Source organism: Hetaerina americana, unplaced genomic scaffold (genome assembly GCF_022747635.1).
Source record: "Hetaerina americana unplaced genomic scaffold, ioHetAmer1.1.p SCAF_12, whole genome shotgun sequence".
NCBI classification, from domain to species: Eukaryota; Metazoa; Arthropoda; class Insecta; order Odonata; family Calopterygidae; genus Hetaerina; species Hetaerina americana.
In genome coordinates, this window is record NW_027286292.1 from 36,945,819 (window position 1) to 36,961,465 (window position 15,647).

The 15,647-nt window shown below is 32.9% G+C and overlaps 1 protein-coding gene across 1 annotated transcript in view; it reads left to right on the forward strand.

Annotated features, from left to right (window-relative positions):
- Window positions 1–15,647, forward strand: part of LOC139685913 (cell adhesion molecule Dscam2-like) — a 680,584-nt gene that overhangs the window by 565,468 nt on the left and 99,469 nt on the right. The window contains exons 10-15 of the mRNA XM_071583048.1: window positions 196–306; window positions 1,448–1,609; window positions 11,552–11,836; window positions 12,901–13,020; window positions 13,727–13,909; window positions 15,332–15,479. Of these exons, the coding sequence (XP_071439149.1) occupies window positions 196–306; window positions 1,448–1,609; window positions 11,552–11,836; window positions 12,901–13,020; window positions 13,727–13,909; window positions 15,332–15,479 (1,009 nt within the window). The remainder of the gene's footprint in view (window positions 1–195; window positions 307–1,447; window positions 1,610–11,551; window positions 11,837–12,900; window positions 13,021–13,726; window positions 13,910–15,331; window positions 15,480–15,647) is intronic.

Sequence of the window (15,647 nt, forward strand, 5' to 3'; positions counted from 1 at the left end):
ATGATTTCAAAATGGAGTTGTTTATTGAAATTTGATTTCTTGAAGTCTCTATTGGATCAAAAATATCGCACTTTTTTGCATAAATAACCTCATTTCAAATACCCATACAAGATTTCAAACAAGCAGTAATACATTGTGTGAGCCTACTTATTTACAAAGTTGCATTGCTTAAATGAAGGCCTCATGATTTTTCAGGTTTGCCCCACATTCGTCCAATGCCAACGATTGCTGCTGTTGCTGGAAGAGATCTCATCCTCAAGTGCCCAGTCGCTGGATTCCCTGTCAGCTTGATCACATGGGAAAAAGGTAAGCTGCATGAGGGGAATGAGTAATTTTCTCTCATATAACATTCAATTTTAATTCAGTTTATCACTGTGTACGCTTGTAAAATATCAGGATGGAAGAAAGTGAAGCAAATTTTCAATAAGAAAATATATCTTGAATCTTGAAGGAAATCTTAATATCAATTTTTCTTTGTCGAACAGTCTAGAGAGCAAAATAGTGCTAACATATGATTAGCTTGAGGTTAATTGAAATGCCACGTCATTATAGTAATTGAGCAGTCAATTGCCCCATGATGTGTTCAAATTTCCTTCCATAGCCACTATTTATGTAAATGAAATTTTTATCCATTGAAGTGAACTAACAGTGCAGCACAAAAAAATAGTGTTCAGAGTGGATCATCTCCATTACACAAACCCCTATCCCTTCATCAGGCATCCTGAGAGGGAATTCCAACTTTAATCATTTATTTAACCGAATTTTTGTATTGCAGCCATGAATATTTATGAATGGATATAGTGATAAGGGTAACTGTACTTGAAAATTAGAATTTTCGCTATAGATACCCTTGGTAAACAAAAATGATAGGAATGCATTTGTCATGAAAACACAATATAGAAAGATGGATGAACTTCTAAAGGAAAATACGAATCCTCTATAGGGTGCAATCATCCCCTGTTAAAGAGGGATCTACTGTTATACAGTGATCAGGGTTTAACCTATCTTAAAGAATACTTGTATGATGCCAGGAGTTAAAGTCCATAGCCTTCAGTTTCACTTTAAAATAAATTACTGATCAGGCCACGGAGTATTTACCATTTTTTCATTAGTATCAGGCTATCATCCTTTAATATTTTTCTTCCCATTAAATAATAACAATCCTCAATCTGATGTAATTCAATAAGAGCCATGATTTTTACTATTTTTTAGTTCATAACAACTTGTTTTACCAAAATATCAATTTATTTTATAATGCATGGATGGAAATAAACAAAAAATTTATTTTACTACCATACTTTATTATTTTTTATAATATTTGAATGAGTATACATGTATAACCCTGTGTATGGATCAGGAATTTTAAAAATGGGTTAACTTCTTCTAAATGAAGAAACATATTCAGGAAAATTGTTATTACACTCTGTGTAACTTTTTTCTTCTCCAGATGGTCAGCTCTTACCCATTAACAGAAGGCAAGAAGTTTCATCAAATGGCACAATGATAATACGAAGAGTAGACAGCAATTCAGACCAGGGATCTTATGCCTGTGTGGCACGCAACAAGCATGGTCACTCTGACCGGAAGACAGTTGAAATTGATGTCAAAGGTAAGTTATTTGTTAATTGTAAATTTTGAAAAATATTATCTAGCTTAAAAGGAATAAAAATCTTTCCAGATTTTTCCATTTGTTATTTAAGGTTATTCTGAAAAAAAATAATATTTATACTCAGCAAGCCTTCTTCAAAGGAGCTTGGAAAAACCTTTGAGTTTCTATAAAGCAATCCATAGAAGGTAGTGCTTTTATTCAATTAAATGTTTTATCCATGGATTATATCTACTTAACAGATGGAGATATTAATATGAAGTACATCAGACCCTCAGTGTGTTTACATCATTTAATTTTATATTTCCATCCCTTGCTCACATACTATTTGTAATTCATTCCCTGGTACAAATGTAATTAGATCACTTATATTTTAATAATAATTTACATGCATATAAAATTGTAATAGCCATGTTATTGTAGAAAAATTATGGTTTAAAAAGGAAATTTTCTCCTTTGAAATGTGTCTACGTGTTGAATTGTAAGAATACATGTCTTATACATATGGATCAACAGTCAATTATGACAACACAGAATTGTAAACCTGAAGCCTTATATAAATGAAAAATGCTTCTGCTGCTGGTGGAGAAGCCTAATGGTGGTAATATACATCAGTAGAATCTGAGAGTAGGAGTTTTGGAGTAGGAAATGAATGGACATTTTCACCAAGGTAAGGACAAGACAAAGGATGCAAGTGAAAAGGGATTTGGTTGTTTGGAGAAAGTAGGGAGTTGTTGAAGTTTGAAAAAAAACAATAAGAATCAGTACCACAACCATTCTAGTGGCAAGTTCACCTTCATCAGGTTAGAATGATTTCATAAGAATCCATATGCCATTATGTCATATTGAAGGGGGTGGGTGATGGAAAAATTGGAGGGTTACAGTAAAAGTTAGGAAAGGACATAGACATGAAGGGTAGTTGACATGAGGTGGAATTTTGAGTCCTTAGACATGTAGCTTAAGAGTGTCAAGTGTTAAAGAAGTGCAGATTAGGGGTGCTTTTTAAATGGTAGACCTGCAGTAAAGATGTTGAGTATGGTATCAATGATGTGTTTGAAGACACTGGATTAATCTGACCCAATTGAATATAAATTGGGCTAAATGATTCTTTAGTCCATTCAGACAGCACAAAATAATCAATGGGTATCCAATGGATATCCAAAATTCACTTCGTGTATCCATTTGTAAGCTTATATGTAATGTATAACTATTGTATATCGATGCCTGAACATTAATCAAACCTCATCCATGGATGTGTAATGAATATATTAGACATCCTATGTTAAACCTTTGCTGAAGTTTTATTAGCACAAATTTTATTATAAAATTTTAATAATATGGCAAATTCTTCAAAAATATTTGTTTTAATAAAATGAATGTATTAATAATTGAAATGAAATTATTGACTGTGTAGTTCCAGACTAAACCGACCTTCGGATTGATTATTGTGTTTATGGTTTTTTTTAGTTCCAGACATTTAATTACTAAGTCAATAATTTCATTTCAGTATGTGAAGCAAATTCCATAAAGTTACGCCGGAGGCAACAAATGAATGTATTAAGTTGATGGTACAACTGAAGCTGCTCAACTAAATATACAATGGATGCAAAATGTAATATCCATGCTTGGATATAGGAGGACATTTAGGTATCCACTAGATATCCATTGAATATAATCTATATATCCAATTAATATCATGGTTATCCACCATAGATATACAAGTAAATTGTTCCTGTATTTTATGTTCAGTGTATGAACTTGCATTGTGAGGGCGATGAGAAGCTGGAACTTATCTTGTCAAGTTTGAGTCTTATTGAAATTAACATGGACTTCTATTTGTTCAGTACAGTTTTTTTAAGCATAGGGTAATATGCATATTTCTTGTGGCAAAGAATTTTCTATTTTTCTTTCTTCGTAGAAGCGTGGGTTCATAAAGAACCATGAAGGTGGGATAAGGGAGAGTTCATATTAAATTTCAAAACATAAGGTTTTATTGGATATATTTCATTACAATACTCAAGAATGGATAGTTTGGTCGGATTTGGTTTTTAAATTAAAAATAATGAAATTAGATTATTGAGATTAGTTCAGAAGTTATGACGTTAGCTAGGGAGGTGTTATAAGATATGGTTAAAACATAATTATCATATGATAGAAAATGAATGACAAAAAGTCAGAGTAGAATTTAGTGGCACACCCAGAATTGTTTACATATTAATATTCCTAAGGAAGAGGAAGAAGTTTGCTAATTTTGATGGACAAATTTTGTCAAAAGATAATAATGGAATAAAAAGGAAATTATTTTTGGACATGCATATGCAAGTAAGTTGTGTACATTCAGTAAAGTTATATACATTCAGTATTTAAATAATTGCTACTAAACCATGTTTTAGCCATTTCCTCTCATCTTCCCCTGCTTCCACCACCCAAACTCTCTTTCCATGCGAAATGTTGGGTTTTTTAGGGTTTCAATAGTGCTCCCTGATCTGATGAAGGTGACCTGATAACAAAAATGGCTTCATGGTCTTTGTGCAGATTCCTTTTTTAAATTATCTTGCCGCCCTCTTCTCTTCCTTCAGACTCATCTTTGTCCCTAACAATGCTCATTTTATCTTATCTATACTCAAGTGATTACTTCCATTTCCGATTTTCCCAAAGCTCAGAACTCTTCAGAAGTTCTACTAGTGTCTACTATCATACATAAATTCCCAAAAATAGCAAGAATAAGTAGGAAGTCTAAATATTTAGTTTTGGTTTAGTAGCCATATAGTTGACATTAGATGCCGCCAGTTAAAACTAAAAATTCTAAAATTTTACCAATGGCCAAGTTTTAGTGATAAACCTTTAATTCACTAGCATCTTCCTCATTTTGCTTCATTTTTTCTCTCCCTCCATTTTCACAATTTTTTATCATGATTTTATTATGTCATACTCTGAGAGGTTTTAATTGCAATTTTCATACTCATTTAAGATTTTGTGGGAAAAATAGGGTAGTTCCTTCCCAGCCATTCATTGGAAATTGGTAGCAAATTTATAGAATCAATCACAATGGCTTAGCCAAAAGGAAATGAGTTTTGCATTATTTTAAAAGTGATTAAGCCCAACAAATGGGCTTAATAGATATAAATCACCATAAATTTGGAATAGCAGATTATCATAAATGTGCCATAGAAATACTTAAATACGAAGAATCAAATCAGGCAAGGAGAGAATTAATGCTTCATTCTGCGATTATTACAAGCTCCACAGAAAAAACCAATGACCTCTTTAATAATTCTGCATTCTCTTAAAGCATGCTAAAATTGTGGTCAACCAAATGAAAACTGAAAATATTAATCATATGGTAGAGGGTAGTAGTTAGGGAAAAGAAAACCCCCATGAATATAATTCTTATTTATAAATGAGTTCTATGCTTTTTAAAGTGCATTAAATGCAGCTGAATGAACACTACAATTTGCCTAGGGAATTCAGAATCCAATTCACTTGGAAAGAGGCAAAGAAAAATTTGGCTAAGGGTTCAATCACATTCAACTATGATTTATTTCACTTTTCCTAAGTTTGACAATTTCAAAACAAAAAGATTTCAATTCATTTGTAGCTACATACCGAGTATTTGTGTGATCCATGAGTCTAAAGTCAGTCATCTGTGAAAATATTCAAAGGATTATATTTCTACTTCAATATATTATTAGCCACTTTTGAAAATGAATAACTAGCTTGCACATCGTGTAAAAACTCTTCATTGGTTATAAGAAAAAGAAAGTCTATAAATAGAACCTTCTGGTTGAGAGAACAGGGAGAAAGATAGATTCTTGTGCTGTTCTAGAATCCCTTGTGTTTCCTCAGAAAACTTAATAGATGCAGAAAATTCCAGTATCCACATCTCCTCTCTTAGTACTATATTTTTATCAAGAGAACTTCAAAACTGTAGGATAGCACAAACCAAAACCGTGTGACTTTCAAATTGCGAAACATTTTCATAAATTATGATTGCATAATATTTTATGAAAAAGTTTCAGATTAGCAGACTGATGCAAATGTCAGATATGAACTACTTGGCTGATGATTCTTAAGACTTTGGTGCTCTTTGGTGACTATTTAATTGGCATGAAAATTGGCAAGACTTAATTGGCATGAAAAATCACTTATCAGTCAATCAATTCTGCTACCTACCATAATCTCAAAGGCTGATTTTTCTAATAATTTATTAATCACTGGAAAATTTATTTGAATCCAAACAATAATTTACATAAAATAACATTTAAATCAAAACAATTGTTATCTTTTTGAAAGTTAGGTAGTTATCAACTTCCAGATTAACTAACTTAACCTAAAGGTTTTAATTTGGGAATACTCTATCTTTTCATATATTAGATAACATTATTATTTCGGATAATACAATTGCGGGTGCACAGGCTGCTGCTAATTAATCTCACTGAGACCCAATAAAGTAGGAGCCTGCCTACTTAACTCATCGTGATTAACTGCTAAATGAAGCAAATTGTTGCACTGCATAATTTTAAATGGTAATTAACACATATTGAAGAAGTATGTTAAGTAATAATAAATGATAGTTAAAATAAACAACCAAAATTTAATCATGAAGTTCTTAATCATCTTCTGTTTTATTGAAGAACCAAATTTTTTGGAGAAACTATTGTTTAAATTTTGGTTTTATGTAAAAAAAATATGCATAAGACATAAATATTTAATCCCTCATAATTCCTGCAACCAGTTCAATCATGAAAACTGAACTGTTATGAAATGATAAATAATGTTCAACAAAAAATCATTGAATATGTAGACATTTGAAATCTGTGTCTTAGAATGGATGCTATGTTGGATTTTTACTCAGCATTATCATAATCAATGTCACAGGAAATCCTTCATAATTAGAAATTTAAATGAAGCTCACTACTGAGTTTCCTCTCAAGCTCTCTCTTATTGGGAAAATGCCATTGAAAATGCATTTACATTCCTGGACATTAATTTTATGATATGAAAATCAAGAAATCATAGTGGAAGATGGCTCAAGAATATTTACTATGATAAAATGGCTTTCCTCGATAAGACAGAGGTTACAATGGCCTGGATACCAAGTATCTTCGCACTACACTCTAGGGTTTTGCATGTTGTGGATTCAAACAAAAAATAAAATATAGCTTAGGTAAAACAGTCATGGGAATTCTGGAAACATTGGCAAAAGTTTGACCTGTCACCGGTACTCCCTAGAGAGTATTGAGAGATTATGGTAGATGAAATGCAAACATTATTATTTGTCTGAGTTCAGGGAGGTACATGAATGAGACATCTGAACCTAACACAAAATGAATTTGTGTCTCTCAGTAACTGAGTTTTGCTGGTTATTTTTCTGTTTTAAGGGAAATGGTAGACTTTACTCAAGGTTTGGATGATTGTTTTGAAAGGAATTTATCATGAATGCCTTATTATTTAAAGGACAAAGCAATGACTTTTCTCCAGTGAAAGTAAGACCAATTGAGTTTGTTGATCCCCCTATAATTTCTGAAATGTATTTGTTTCTCTAATCAAAATTATCTTTGTGTATTGGAATAACATATATTAATTAGTTATTGTTCCTTAAGTTTGTTTTATTCATTGTGAGTTTGGTGAGTACCTCTATATATTCTAAAATGTCTTGTTTCTGCCATCAAATTATCTATTTGTATTGGAATTTCACATGTTGCTTATTGTGCTTTAAGTTTATTTCATTCATTAATTATGCATTCATCAAATTTCATTGTAAGCTCAGCCGATTTAAATATTTCCTTTATCCTTGGGTGTTATATTTATTCATCTTTGGATTCTTTCTTTTTACTTTTTTTCTCATTACCTGATTATTATTTTCTCTTATTTTTATTTAATCCTCTCAGGATTGCAGTCTTCACACCACTGACTTTACCCTGAATTGTTCGGAATATATTAGAGTTGAGTTGCAGAACTCATTCAGTCGGTGTTAAACTTAAAGAGGTTTGTCTTTTTCTTCTCCCTGAACAAAGATTGTTTCATTTGGCTGGTGAATGGTATTTCCCTCTCCATATGCTGAGAGTTCATTCAATTTCCTGCTTATAAATACATTATTTTCTGAAGTGATTGTGCATAAACCTCCCAAAGTATGACTTTTTCAGTTTCAAGACAAGTTTCATCTGGCATATTTTTTAAATACAGTTAATCTTTCCTCAGCAGAAGATGCTCATTAACTGTTTCCCATACCTTAAGAATGTTTGTTTTTAATTTCTAAATAAAGAAACTATTTATATTATTATTGATTTTATGACATAAATCTTGGTTTCACATCCAATTAAGCTGCTCAGCTGGTGGCTCAAGAGTCACCAAGTATCCTTTGTGAATACTGCTTGTTTCTTATAAGTATGATGTACTGAGAAAGTTTTTCTTGTACCAGTTATGTAGCTAATCAGATGTTTTATGAAAGTTGTGTTATTTTCAGGTCAAAACTGATAAGGTATTTAATGTAAATTTGTAGATATTATCAGTGTATTATACTTAGCATAATTATAAAAATAAATGGATTCCTCCTTACTGGATCCCTACTTATATGATTACTAGACACATTGAAGGTTCGTTGGCAAAATGTTTGACTTGGGTAAAATATTGAATTACTTAAAATATGAGAACTGGCATCTCATAAATCATAGTACTCATTTTCTTCCCTCATTCCATTAGTGGCCATCTTAATTTTTATTGTATTATTTAGCTAATTATTCAGAAATTTTGTTATCAACAAAACCAATGAAATTTGAGTTTTAAAATGCATTCTTTCTGTAACCAAAATAACTTATCTACAAATTTAGCTTTTACTTTTGTAGCAAGGAAATAAATATTGTTTGCAGATAAAAATTGCTTCAAATTATGTTTACATCATAAATTATAGAGATACACTGGCCCTGCAAATCTCTAAATGTGAAGACAAGTAAATCATGTGATAATCATATTTAGTAGAATATCTTGGGTGGGAATTAGAAAAGTAGCAGCATCTCTCCAACGTTTGCTGGCTTCTTCCAAAGTGAAATATTCATGAAATGTAGTAATTTTTATAATTTTTCATAAAAGTATTTTTCTCTATTATTTCCCACAAAATCTACATTAATGGTGCCAAATTTAAATCATTTTGACTTTTAAATAATTGCTTAATAGATCCCATGTCAAGATACTTGTAGATCACTAAATATAGATATCCCTACATTTATTTGAATGAAATCAATATTATGTTCTCTGAGAACTTGTATTAATGAATTATTATTAAAATCTTCTAAGCTAATGATTTTGATATTACTGTAAATTTCAAATTCTCGACTCTACAATATTATGTAGCATTTCTTGAATTATTTCATAATGTTGAAGTGTAAATATATTGTGGGATTACCGTTAAAGAAATCAAATCAAAGGACTGAAAAAGCATGTCATTGTTTAGATTTCCATCTTTCACTATGGTAGAGATATCACATGATCAACTGATTATTTAGAAGATTTCTCAGAAACTTTCTCATGTTTAATATCATTTCATGATTTTCATCGCCATCTGTTTCTTAGCTGTGCATTTATTTTGTAAGTATATATGTATTCTAGATTTTCAGGAAAGGGGATAAAAAAGTGATCCATTCTTCATCTAAATAGGCACTGCCACCAATTTTGTATGCGCTACTTCTGCAGGGTTGAGAGATATGTCATGAAGTACTGAATTAAGCAACAGCTAGTAATGAAAGATATTTACCAATGAAGATAAAAGTGGGTTAATATTCATAACATTATTTATGGTAATATTTTTTTAATTGTGATAAAGTAAAAAGTCAACTCATAATTTTCATCAAGACTTCATTAAACAAATATGGGCACTAGAAGAAGAATGTGGTAGTGTTCATCAATTAATAAAGGTCATGTTTTGGTGGAACTATTCTCGAATTAAACTATGTTAATTAATTTTGTAGTCTAAGCATTCCAAGCCAGAAATGGAAAAGGTCTTTCAAAGATACAAACTTGGGAAAACATTTCTGAAAATAGTTTCAAATACCCTGGAAAAGTAAGTTAAAGAACGTTAATATAGTAAAATTGAGAGCTGTGATTGTGCCCAAATTTATGTGAACAACTGTTGCAGGAATATTGTGGTTTGTGTCTAAGAGTTTTGTATAATCAATGCAGTCAAGGGAATAATAGTCTGAGGAATAATAGAATGGGGAAATTATGACATTTCGTTTATACTCACCATTTCAGAATCAAGATAAATCAATTTGAATGCAGCAAAATTATTATTTCCCTGAATTTTACTGTGGTTTGTATTCAGATGCATTCATCAGACCACTGAAAAACATCAAATGTATTTACTTTATGGCCAGTGCAATAAGCATGGGTAAATCTATGAGATATTTCTCCAATTAGAAAACCAGGGCATCTGGAGACCCAAAACATCCAGGCAGTTATGGCAACCAGAATAATCAATGAACCAGGAACAGCACTAATTCGGTTATGTGCAGTAGAGTATGCATCATTAGGCCCTCATCTAAAAATAATTTTGTCTATAATTGGACTAATATTCATACTTTTTTTCTTTTACTTTCACACTTTCCAATTACCACTGATACAGCAACCCAAATAAATTTTTTGTCCTTTTGTCTATTTTTACTGTCATCTTTGGCAATAGATGTGTGCATTAATTATTTGTTGTTTTCAAAATCTTTTGATTTGATGTAGCATAATTCAATTTTTATCAACACTTAAGAGTAATCATTAACATGGTAAATTATCATTTCATAAAATTTATTTGAAAATTAGTATTGCAACATGAAAAATCCAAGCTGGGCATTTTAAATCATATTCAACTCACTGTGCATTAAGCCTTAAATTATATTTCAGAGGCGCTTTCTGAAAAAATGTCTGCATTAGTTAAAAATTAATATCTCATATAGTAGTGAATACCTACTGAAATATTACATATTTTGTTTGAAAATTCCATATTCCATTTAAAAATTGCTCAGTCAATGTATATGTTTGCTAGTTAAAAATTAACAAGGCGTACAGTTGTCCATTAGTCTCGATCAAGTGCAAATATTATTTCTTTATTGTTGCAGTGACTACAGCCAAGTATTGTTTTGCTCTTTCAGTCCCTCCTAAAATTGAGCCTTTCAGCTTCCCAGCAAACATTCAGGCAGGCTCCCGAGTCCATGTCACCTGTGTTGTTAGTGAAGGGGACTCGCCCCTTCGAATAGAATGGACCAAGGATGGGCACCCAGTGAGGGCTGGGTCAGTGGGGGAGATAGGAGGGCTGGGGCACACTCATGCAGCTTCCCAGGATCCAGCTGCTTTGATGAGCACCTACCAGATTGGGGAGTTTGATCTGGCGTTAAGAATTGTGAGCGTCTCACCAGCTCACAATGGCAACTACACATGTGTGGCTGAGAATGAAGCAGCATCCACCGTTCGCTCTGCCCTTTTGCTCGTCCATGGTAAATGCTTTTAAAATTTCCCCTGTAGGTCATCGTCTTCTCTTCAAGCTGCGACCGGCTGGCCTGATATTTCCTGTTCTTCTAGCAGCATATAAGATGGATGAAACATGAATATATTCACTGGTCAAGGGATATCTCTCATACCCTTCCTTTCTCTTTTTCAACTGCCTGGCATTTTTTTGTGAATCTTTATTATCTTGAGCACCAGTAAGTTTGGTTAAGGTACCATTGAAGTCTTTTTCATTTTTGCTTAGAATTTGGACTACTAAATAGCAGAAGTATGATATCTTTCACAGTTTTCAGTAATAAATTGACCAAGTGAATCACTTCATTCTTCATCCATTACCTTGTTTATTTTCTCAAGCCTTTTTGTGTGGTCTTTCTCTCCTTCATTGTACTCTCTTTGTTCAAGTTGTTTTTTTTCTCTGGATATGAATCTTACCATCTTATTATTTATTGGTTCTTCCAGTTCCACCTAGGATAGCTCCTTTTTCTTTTAACAAGGACCTGTCTGAGGGAGTTCGTGCTCAAGTGACTTGTGTTATTGAAAAAGGAGATCCTCCATTTACCATATCTTGGCTGAAAGACTCTGAGCCCATCCCTTCTTCATGGGGTTTAAAGATCATAGGCATAGATGCTCATTCTAGTACAATTGTTCTTGAAAGAGTCACCTCTAGCCATACAGGAAATTTTACCTGCCTAGCGAAGAATTCAGTAGCAGAAGTTTCGCATACTGCGGAATTAGTGGTTAGCGGTAAAGTAGGACTTTCCAAAATCTTGCATGATGTGCATGACAAATTTTACAGCATGTGCCTGAAAAAAAGCCTATAAGCACTTCACTTTTCTTTGTCACAGCTCTTTTTCCAGAATTGGTAATGATTACTCATGAGTATTGTAACAACATCACGAGTAGCATTGCGCCTAGCATCATGTATGTATGTTCTGCGGAGGAGTTAATTACCAGAGATCCATTTGCACATTGTCCTCACTGTATAGGACTGGAAGATGCTCGGTAAGGTAATGATTACAGTGAGCCAGTCCATATATATCACTTGTGTACCATTGATTACCAATATGTTCAAGCTAGTACTACAAGTTTTGGGAAATATTGGTGACCACTTTAACAGGCTTGCTAATTTGTTGCAAACACACATGCAAGCAAAATGAGCACATTCCCTCACCTGCCTCATAGCCTTGCACCAAAGTAATCACTAACATTGGAGCCTTACCCATTACCAAACAATTCACCAAATAGAAGTCACCCACCTTATCACCATCCTTGCATGTGCGTTACAGTTGATAGGAAGCAGACGCTGGAAATTGATGTTTGCTTCTGGTTCGGCAGCTGCTTAATTGCACCAATGTAAGGAAAGAATATGCATAAATTTCCTGACATGAAGGAAATCACTGACAGCACAACCCTGTACGGATTTTCATAGTTATTTTAAACCACCACACCAAATTCACTTGTTTGGTCCAGAATCACCAGTAATGCTATGTTATCACTCAGTGTTTTGAAAAGTTTTTTGTCATGCAAGGAAAACATTTTCTTTATAATAATTGATAGCTTATAAAAAAATCACTGCCATTCAATTTTGCAATTTTTTTAATCCTGCAACTCACAGGACTTTCAATAATAAAATAAAAGGAGACAATAATATTCAAAGAAATACTTGAAATATTGTGGCAATGTATTTGTAAAGAGAATGTGAGATAATACTTAGCTCTGTCTTGCAAAATTTCCATGTGTAGCTATGTTGTCATCATTAATGAAATAATAACATGTATTTTGGCTTTGCTTGTCTCTCTGCTATATAGTGCCCCCTCGCTGGATAGTGGAACCCCAAGATGAAGCAGCTGCTGAAGGTATCCCCTTTGCCCTCCATTGTCAAGCAGATGGATTTCCACATCCCACTATAACCTGGAGGAAAGCAGTTGGTAAGCTCAAAGTGCACAGCCTAATGAAAAGCCATCATTACTTTGGTTTCACCACTTTGGTCCCTAGCCATTTAGTTTCAAGTGGAAAGGGCTTGTCTGAGGAGATTCTATAGCGTTGGCTCTCAAATTTTCAAATAATATGTATCCAAGTAATTGTAATGCATAATCTTCTTCCACATGATAGAATGAAAACTTGACTGCAATGATAATGTGTGGTTTTTAATAAATTTCTAAATAAATATTGGTATTAACTGTTTTTAGACAATCCTGGATAAAATATATCTGATTGTTCATATTAAGAAGGAACTTGAGTTGTATTGTATTTTGTGATGAAATTATTAGTGAGCCAAAATCAAAATTCATTGGAAATACCAATCCCTTCCAATGAAAATTCAGCAGTAGCAGTCATTAGAGCAAAACAGTGGTGTGGTAGTTCAGTGGCCCTGGGCTACTGACTGGAGGGCTCGCGTGCAATTGTGAGTGAGTGCTCTCGGCTTACTCAGCTTCACTCAAGCAGTGTAATTCTTCTGGTGCTGGATTTTGTTAGGTTAGTGCCACCCTCACATATCAGCCTAATCTTCATTAATTGCTATAGTCGAGCCAGAGAGCACTGAATCACCTATACATCTTTCAAAATAAACAAAGAATAAATTTCCTTGAGCAATTACTTCCTCCTATATGCTGATTTTGACAAGTGTCATTGCAGGTCAGAGGCCTGGGAATTACCGAGATTTGCTGTCTCAAGAGTCAAGTGGAATAAGGATCATCCAATCCAATGGGACTCTTCTTCTTCCCCATTTAAATGAAGACCATGAAGGCTACTATCTTTGTGAGGCTGTCAATGGCATTGGTGCTGGTTTGAGTAAAGTCATTTTTCTCACAGTTAATGGTAATTGATATTTATATTTTTTAAATATTATTTTATTACTGCATGTGGGTACATAGTGTAAAATGCTCCTACTTTGAATTCCAGTATGAGGACTGAAGGTGTTTAAGCATCCCCTAAAATATCTGTGAATATTATATTATTTTTTGTATATATAAAGTTAAAGTGCAGAATGTAAACTGAGTTTGTGCTAAATTTGAATTTTACAGCAGTATCAGTAAGATACTAGTTAGTGCCTGTTATGATTTTATAGTCTTTAAAATTTGAATATAGTTCAGATTACGGGTAAAATTATATTTTTATTCTTAGGGGAGTTTCAAAAAAATTTAATACTAGTAAGAAATACCATTTTGGAATTTTTAATAAAAATTCTGCGGATATTTGTTTATGGTAAATAAACTCTCTTACTTTTGTACTGTCCCACCATCATTCCCTTTGTATGCAAGTGCTATGAAATTGAAGTCTCTCTTTTATATTTGATGTTTGTTTATTCAAATGCCTGCATATCTGCATGATCAATAAAAATTTAAGTTTTAAGTTAAGATTTAGGGAACCACAAAATATTTTTTTAGCAATTCCTCTCCCTAGTCATAAAGCAAAGGAATGCTTGCTTATGGGTCTCCACCTCAACTTAGTATGATGTACCTGATATTTTGAAACAGATCTATATGCTTACTATGTAGGCTAAATTAATCAGTATACCCTTTTCACAAATAAAATTGACGATGATAAAACATATTATCCCTTATAACCAGTTATTACGGTGAAGGCCCATTCTCTTTGTAAGAGAAAAATTCTTAGGCACAATACTTAATATATTGTGATACCACTATATGCTCATGGGAATTAATAGGGTTAAAACTTGATGGACATTCATATTGAAGGATAGTTATCAGTACTGCTCCATAGATTGCTTTAACATAATTCACTGTGTTACAGCATTATCAGTTTCAAAGAATGGCATGGAGTTTTGGCACCTATGCGTAAAATTGGGGTAGGGGGTTTTGCCACATATGTCAATTAGTAACTATTCAGAAGGCTAGTAATGGCTTCTAGTGGAAGGTCTTACATTTTTATATTAATTTTTTTTTATCTACGGGATCCCTGTAGCTAAGGATTTCAGCAAATGTAACCCACACTAGAAAATAATAATGTCAACTTTTGAAAATTTTTAGGATAGATTATTAAGTAAATAATTTTATTCGTTTTTCTTTTGAATTTTACTTGTTTTAAGTTATTATATATTGAGAGAAAAACTTGCCTTTTTAAGAATGCAGTTTGCAGGATTTTGAAGCACATATATAGAGCGAGTAACAAGCAATGACCTTCACCTGATCATATAAAATAAGTGATTTCATATTTTTGAATTAGTATTATTTTCATTCTTTGGATTCTAGTAAGGGACTAACTCCTTTTCTGTTTTAGCTCCTCCACATTTTACCACAAGGCATAGCAATCAGACTACCCGATTGGGCACAGGAACAAGTTTGCGTTGTGAGGTTAATGGAGATAAGCCAATGAAAATAATTTGGCGAAAAGCAGGAAGTTCATTAGATCCAGCCACTGATTACAGGTAATGGTTTTATTTTAACTAAGTCAACTTATCAATGGTGCATGGAAGCATTATTATCCCTAAGACAATTATAAGTTAGTTTTTTATGAATACCCTAAAAGCCACCTCAAGGGCATGTGGCCGTAGACATTAGGGCACCAGCCATGCATGCACAAATATGAGTTCACA